This window comes from Acipenser ruthenus, chromosome 24 (genome assembly GCF_902713425.1).
Source record: "Acipenser ruthenus chromosome 24, fAciRut3.2 maternal haplotype, whole genome shotgun sequence".
NCBI classification, from domain to species: domain Eukaryota; kingdom Metazoa; phylum Chordata; class Actinopteri; order Acipenseriformes; family Acipenseridae; genus Acipenser; species Acipenser ruthenus.
The window spans coordinates 19,412,898-19,421,196 of record NC_081212.1 but is presented as its reverse complement, the minus strand read 5'-3'; the positions used below and the strand labels follow the sequence as shown (position 1 = coordinate 19,421,196).

Sequence of the window (8,299 nt, the reverse complement as noted above, 5' to 3'; positions counted from 1 at the left end):
TAGAATTGTGTTTCGTTCTTTCTGAGGTCTGCATTACCTGATTGTGTTGTACAAGCGGAACGAAGAAAAAAAAAAAGCATATCCGAAATGACTCGTCGCTGCCTTGCAGTGTTACTTCAGTGTCTCCACGTGATTGCACTCACCAGCGCAGCTTCCGATGGTAATTGTATTATTTCTTTCCATTTCATTTAAAGACGCACCCAGCGCTAATGTTTGGCCAACTATTGAAATGTTTAACATATATGTGCATTACGGATGGGTTGCATAAAAGCGGATTAGTTATTTCTAGAGTAACGCTACCGAATTAGTGTGAGTACTAAACTTTATAAAGCTTTCTGGACGCAATGTGTGAAATCTTTTTGTCTTTATTATAAATCGCATATCAGAAATCAACCAATCACAGTGAAGTATTTGCCAAAATTCCAGTACACCTTATACCGAGGCTGTGTACAGGTGCCATCCAGTCAATAGAACACTATACCTAATTAAAAACATAAAACGTACCTGGTACATTTTGTAAAACGGATCGTTCTTCACGCAAACGTGCGAAATGCAAAGTGCTTTACCTACGCGTAAACCAAACCTCTGCAGGTTCAACCGCTCTCTTTGATTTATATACATTTTTAAACGGGGAAAATTATTCTTCACTATACAATAAGATACATCCTATTATTTATTTATGTATGTATGTATGTATGTATTAGCAGATGCCCTTATCCAGGGCGACTTACACTTGTTACAAAATATCACAGACAAAGTATCGCATTATAAAATATCACAGTGTAAAGTATCTCGTTTCAGAATATCACTTAACAGAATGTCACATTACAGATAAGAGCTGTTGTAAAATCAGTAGCAAAAAGATCAAATTCAAATAAGAGCAAAAGACAGAGAATACAGTAAATAATGACACGTAAGAGCGGGTTCGACGAAGAGCAGTTAACTTGTATTTAATATATATATATATATATATATATATGTGTGTGTGTGTGTGTGTTTATACCCTACACACTAGGTAGGTCTATTAACGTATTATTAAATCACACAAATGAAAATTGTACTTAAGAATAGCTTTAAAATACGAACAGTTACAAAAATAATTAAAAAAAAAAAAATCGCTTCAAACCTATTCCTCGGTGCATTGTTCATGGAAATGATTTCTAATAAGCTAATACGTAGTGTGTTTACAGTAACCATTTCGCATAGTTGGAGCAGCCAGAACTTTGCCCAAACTGCAAAACTTGGTGAAGAGACACGTATACACACCCGACGTATTAGTTCTGTTAAGACCTGTGTTGTTGCTGTGTTGCTCAGTTAGTAACAAAACGTGCTATTACACTTGCAAATACAATGCTTAATGAACTTCGTAATACACTGAAACGTTGACTACTGAAGAATGCAACTATAAGAAGTGTACTGTCGTGAACGTTTAGGAAAGCTACTAAAAATAATAAAAAAAGAAGAAGATTGAACTTGGTATATAAGTAAAACGATCAATCACATGTTTACCTATAAATGCATGCATATTTATTTTTCCATGAAAAACGTAATATTTCTAATTATGTTATTTTGAGTTTGCAATACATACGCTTTTTTTTAATGCTACAGTTATATTCTCATTTTTTAATGTTTGCTTGTTTTGTTTTCTATTTATGTAATGGGTTCACATTGGCATCCATTTGAATTAAGCATTGCTGTTTCTATGGCTACGGTTCTTTCAGCACATTGGAAAGTACTTATCAAAGTGGATACATTGAATGAGCACAAAAATAACTGTTTATTAATGTATTCAAATGATAGCAACGTTTTCAATATTTTGTATGTAACACAGTGTAGAATTAAACATCTGCAGTTATTACTTGTTTATTTAGCAGATGCATTTATGCAAGGCGACTTATAGAGACTAGGGTGTGCGAACTATGCATCAGCTGCAGAGTCACTTACAAGTGCATCTCACCTGAAAGACGGAGCACAAGGAGGTTAAGTGACTTGCTCAGGGTCACACAATGAGTCAATTGGCTGAGGTGGGATTTGAACCGGGTTCCTCCTGGTTACAAACCCTTTTCTTTAACCACTGGACCACACAGCCTCCTAAGTGCTTGGTTTTGCATGTACATAATGATATGTGTTGCATTTTGTTTTTTAAATCCCCTTCAACAAAGAATTTTCAACAACATTATTTATATGTTCCTTTTTTATTAATTCAAAATATTTAAATAAGTATGATATGAGCCTAAATTATGTTGCATGTATATTTTATACAATATGTTTTGTATAAAGTTGATGGAAATGTGACCCCCACCGGATAGCATTTGAACCATTTCAAGTACTACATACAGGGTTTATTTGTCTGCTTGGTCATGGGATAGGAGTCACAAACTTGTTTAAATAAAGGCTGTAGTAAAACCTGGAATGGCTCAAACTTCTCTGCAATGTGCAAGTGTCTTTTCCCTATCCATCATACATCTGGTATATCAAAGTGTAACTTTCAGGAGTGAGAAAGTAAACATAATATTGAACTATTTTCATCCTCTAGCCATGGATTGTAAGACTATTAGTTGGAGAATGAAGGATTATTCCAAGTTAATGCCACATTTTTTTTTATAAAGTATTGCTTTATGTGTCGAAAATAGTGAAGAGGTTTACTGGTTTGCATAACAAGTTGCAGGATGTAATGCATAAACGTAATTGTACAATACATGAAGGAGGGTAGATCTCGAATCTGTGGCACAATCTTGTGCCTCTTGGGCTAGGACACCTCCACTGTGATTATTCACAGTACCCCCCCTGTGAACAGGCTGGCTGGTGGTGATGTCAGGCCAGGAAGTAATGACAACAGTACTGTGAGTAAATGCGCTATTGCGCCAGTTTATTGTAAATAATAAATGAACAAAATAAAATGTTTAACCAAACACTGAACAAACAAAACAAAATGAACACTCAACCAAACACGAATTGTGCTGGTGTTGAGCCAGCATGAGTAGCAATTGTTTTCTCTCCTCTCTCCCGTACCTCCTCACTGTACGTCCAACCCTGAGTGAGTGATCTGTGCATCTATGCATACAGCTGTTCCGGGATTCAATTACTAATGAATCATTCACTTGAATCCCAGCACGCAAACTAATTAGTGCAATCCCCGTGCCCGCATACTAATACACACTTTAAATCACCCGTGCACCAATACATACACCAACAATAACACACTACATGCAACATACAACATAACACACAAAATACGCACAGGTACGGGGCACCCTGCCACACCCCTAGCCAGCTGAACTAGAAATGCCAGCAAGGGACAAAGGAGTATGATGAGCTAAAGGAGAGAGGAGAGGATGGAACGCCCAAGAGATAGACAGTGCAAGTACCTAGTTATTGAAGTGGAAAAGGTAGCGCACTTGCAGCTAACAGTAAATGAGGCGCATGCAGAAAAGCATTGCTTAATTCTCAGCACTGGGGATCTCTTGTATCGCCTCAATTGCTGGTGCAGTCAACGGAAAACGGTGGGTTCAATCCCAGGTGGGGGACACTGCTGCTGTACCCTTGAGCAAGGTACTTTACCTAGATTGCTCCAGTAAAAATCCAACTGTATAAATGGGTAATTGTATGTAAAAAAATGTGTAAAAAAAAAAAAGTCATTGTATGTAAAATAATGTGATATCTTGTAACAACTTGTAAGTCACCCTGGATAAGGACATCTGCTAAGAAATAAATAATAATAATAGAACAAAGGCTCAAATTCTAATAGAATAAATCATTATTCGACAGGGTACATTTTGATTAAAATAAACCCCTTGTTTCTGAAAAAATTATAAAATAACTAATATAAACTAAATGACCTACGATGTGTGTGATTTTATTTATATATATATTCAAATTTCATAAAACAAAACACTAACTTATAATTTGTATTTCATTTACAGGCTCTAAGTGGACCTATACGGGTGAGTGTAACATCTTTTCCTTGGATGTGTTTTTTAAAATTAAGGTCTGGACACTTTACAGCCGATTAAAACTGTATGGTAGAATTTACTGTCTGATTAGATTGTAATTTACATGGCAACATCTCTGTTTTCAAATCAAGCTGATCGAATTACACTACTCTTCACTGTAAAGCATAACTCCTAATATACCAGACAAATGCCTGAATCCCTACTAAGCGCAGAAGAGGGTGCTGCATGTGAAGTTTGCTGAACCTGTTTCAAAGGTCCCTGTCGGGTTTGTCCCTCCTTCCCTACTTAAGAGGGGATCTCTCTTGTCAAAGGTTCTTTAGAATCCTGCAGCTTTAGTAGTTAAGTAGATCTGACAGAATCGAAGAAGCCCATATGTGTCGGTGAGCAGGTGTTAAAATACATGGAGCCAACAAAATCATTTCGGTATTAATTGCAGTCATTTCATAGGTCTCATTCGTTCCTCTATACATTTTTTAAATGGGATTATTTCATATAGAAGTACAATGCAGGCAAAGAAAGCTTATTTAAACATTAATCAAACAGCTGAATTCGGGGGAATGCTATAGATTTATCTCCATTAAAGATCAGATAGAACAGACACAAACCAGTAACAAAAAAAAAATGTCATTAGCAAGCTGGGACGTGTGTGTGTGTGTATAAATGTGTGACTTGATTAATGAATGACTGGAACTCTACCAAGGGTACTTGTGTAAGACAGCAAATGTTGCAAGTTGCCTTGCCTTCACTATGCTGTATTTTTTTTTTTAAACCGCATCTGAGGCAGGCATCCAGGGGATCTTCCAAGAGACCACCAAATTGATTTATAAACATCACATCAATCACCTTTCACTTCGCTAAACACCCTTCACAATATTGGTTCTGGCACTGTAATATCTAATTTGCTGCTGTCACAGTTTTTCCTTGCCTGTGACTCTCTGTAGTTAATCCAAGTGCTGCACATTGGCAGACAAATGCAGGATTAAACCAGTGCCATTTAGCCCTCTGCAGCGAGACAGCGAGGTGTCGGGAAAGACTTTTAATAAGCAGGCACTCAAGTACAACCTTGCTCCTGTATTTCGGTTTTAAAACCTTCAGTTAGTTACTCTGTTCCTCTGAGTTTCATACCCTTTTATATATTTTGTTTGTACTAAATAAACACACTCACCGGCAGACCTGCAGCCATTCTTGTTTTGATAAAGCCACCTGACCTATAACAATTTATTAAATAGCCCGAAACTATCCTGTGCTTCAGACAACATGGTTTAGGTTTCACACTAAAGGTCAGAACATATGATACATGTAAGAGCTAACCTCTGATGTAAGCAGTGCTCAATTACTTTAAAGTTTGTAGTAAGCCTGTCCTAGATGGACCACTTGGATTCCTTTAAACCCTGACTTCCATAGGTGAAGGGCTGCCAGCTGTACCACCTAGCCCCCTCCTTTATTGCACTAATGCCTGTCCATTCTGCTCTACCCACACACTTGACTGAATAGTCTCAATTTTATGACAGAAGGTCACTCTGTTGTCGTGGATTTCAGCTTGTAGTGGTGGGTCAATGTTGGGCTGAATATGTTAACATGAGTGGGATAGTGTCTGGCTAATTACTGTTTTTAATTACAGGACAGTACTGTTGGACTTGTTTAACTATGACTAGCCTGCCTATAATCCACATATAGCTCTTTGGTCATCTAACAGGAGGTTAGTATGCGGATAAAGGGAGTGGATATGTCATGATTTGTCGCTTGTCTTAACCCCAGTTGTTCAGGTGACCAGTTTTAAGATCTAAACCTCAATCTAATCCAATTGTTTTGACGACTTCATGTTAAGTAAAGTTAACATTTAGAAAGTTTTTTTTAATCTTATTTTGTACAGATTATGCAGTGTGACAATATTGCATACGTAATGGAGTCTGAATTAGATTGGAATAATGTTATCTTTTGCCAATATATAACATGAAAAGCTATATTATAGCAAAAGGCCTTGCAAAACCAGACGTTCAATACCAAACATTAAGAAAATGACCTTCACAATACTCTAAATACACTAGAATATACACCAATGACTCACAGTAATTTCTTATTTTAACCCAGTTACATTATAATATAATCAGCTACTATGCAAAAAGGAGCAAAGGCAATACTACATGCGCTTTCCAGTACTGAATTCTTTCTATGTAAGGTTTAATTTATCATAATTATTATTATTATTATGATGCTGTCTGTTCTGCAAAGAGTTTGTGCTTTTAATTTGAATCGTATGTAAATAGTTTATTGCTAGATTATTTCTGTGATGTGATCACCCACAATAACTCTTTTTATGACCTAATAAATATGACTGCCTTACATGTGTATCTGTATTACTGAGCCAAGGAAAGAAAATGTTTCATCTGTGCGCATTCAAATATTTGTGTGCCTTTTAGTTGGTAAAAATGTTTTCTCCTGAAGAGGGTGGATTGGAACACTGTCAAAACTGGGATATTGTGATGGATTATATTTGAAATGAACCGTACCAGTCTAGGTGCGACCATGAATATAGTTTAAAAAAAAATCTGTACAAACAAATATTCGTAAGTGGGGATGACGTCAAGGAAAAATGTCTATTTGTATAATAACTACAAAATTGTTTCCATTGCGGTCAAAATATAAACTGTTTTTACAACAAAAAACACATTAATTACATACTGTTGCCACTATAATTTTTATAGGGTCACTTTTTGCACTAAAACCACTTGCACCTTCATCAACGGACAACTTTAAGGCCTTCTGTAAGACGGTAAACCTGTTATTCAGAATCGCGTAAACATTCATGCCTGACGTGCTCCTATGTCCTGTAATTAACTTCTCGTCATGATAAGTGTGCTGCAGACAAACACTTCAGGATAATCTGTCAAATGAATACTTCACAGAACTGATGGCAAAAAAGAATTTTGTCATGTACAAATAAAACTAAAATATTACCTAAATAACAAAACTGAGCTGTAAGGTTCGCTTGCCACATTGCCAGAAACCAGTAATTCAGGGTTGCAATAAAGACCTAATTTTGAGTAAGCCTGGTTAAATAATATCCCACCTGCAACATGTTTGTGTTCATTTTCTTTCATACTGTTCTCCTCATTCCTAAACTGGGCAGTATTTACCAGTGCAACTGTTGTAATTGTTAAGATATAACTTGTATTTCATTGTATTGCCTTCACCTAGGCTATAATGTCAACATTAAGTTACTACAAGGAAACAGATGTACAGATTATTTTGTTACAGTAGACTCTTGCTACTCCAAATATTGCTAAGTCAAGCCATGAAGTACAATAAACCAGATCTAATTTGGTACCATGACCCTTTGTGTTTTTATCCACAAAAAAAGTCCTTGTCAGTCATGCTTTTAGGTTGTAACCGTCTCAGTACCCTCTACTATACCTCTGCTGAGCTTGGCTGAGAGTCTCTTTACTTTCATACACCTGTGACAAGTTTTCCTCCAGACTGAAGAATGGAATTGTCTCTTCACCAAGGGCTCTGCATTATCAAGTTGGTTATACCAGATACCACTGATGTGATCTGCCAAAGTGTTGGTTCTCCTGAGGTGCCAGTCTTTGGTGTGATCAAACAAGCATGTGAAAGATTAAACTTCTCTGTGAAGAGGTGTAGAACGTAATTTTAATGAACAATGCTGTACCAAGCAGAACACTATCGCAGGAGCTCTGCATCTTCCACCAAATAGTGTGAAGTATTTCCGCTTCTTCAGCATTCATCACTAGAGGTGAAATTGCAACATATATCGCGTGCTCCCGTGTAATGTAGCAGTGGCTTCAGAATCTTTTTCTGATCCCAATCATTGTTATTCTTGCACCAAAAGTATGAATTCACAAGCCCAAAATACAATAAATCAACACTAATCTCCCAAAGGTGTCTGGGATATACAGGATGCAAACAAAGTTTGACTACCCCTCCGCTGTCAAGTGACTTGACGCTTTGAGAATTTGGATACATACTTGGTACACGTATGTATTCAGTACATCTCGGTTGTCAGTCATGGTTGCCATACAAAAAAATGAACCCTTCCATGCTATTTATTTTATAAAGCCTCCTTCCCCCACTGTATTATATCTCAGAAAGCATTTGAGATAATGACTTCATATCCGTAGGGTTATGTAAGTCCTCCATGCTAAATATGTGACTTGTTCAGGGGGACAGGAGATCCTGACTATTGTGTAAGTAATGAAGACTATTTCAGGCCATTTTATAAGCCCAGTTTTTGCCAGCGGCTAATCTTTTCAGTTAAAATAAGTGTATGTTAAACTCAAAGCGTGGGTGTCTGTAGTATATTAAATATTGTTCTTTACTGTCTGTTC

General features: G+C 36.8%; 1 protein-coding gene across 6 annotated transcripts in view; it reads left to right on the top strand.

Moving 5' to 3' along the window:
- The first annotated feature begins 29 nt into the window (after nucleotides 1–29).
- Nucleotides 30–8,299, top strand: part of LOC117429525 (carbonic anhydrase 12-like) — a 36,330-nt gene continuing 28,060 nt past the window's right edge. For all 6 annotated transcript variants that reach the window (XM_058998573.1, XM_058998571.1, XM_058998570.1 and 3 more), the window contains exons 1-2: nucleotides 30–160; nucleotides 3,924–3,944. In XM_058998573.1, coding sequence (XP_058854556.1) covers nucleotides 88–160; nucleotides 3,924–3,944 — 94 coding nt within the window. In that variant the 5' untranslated portion in view covers nucleotides 30–87. The remainder of the gene's footprint in view (nucleotides 161–3,923; nucleotides 3,945–8,299) is intronic.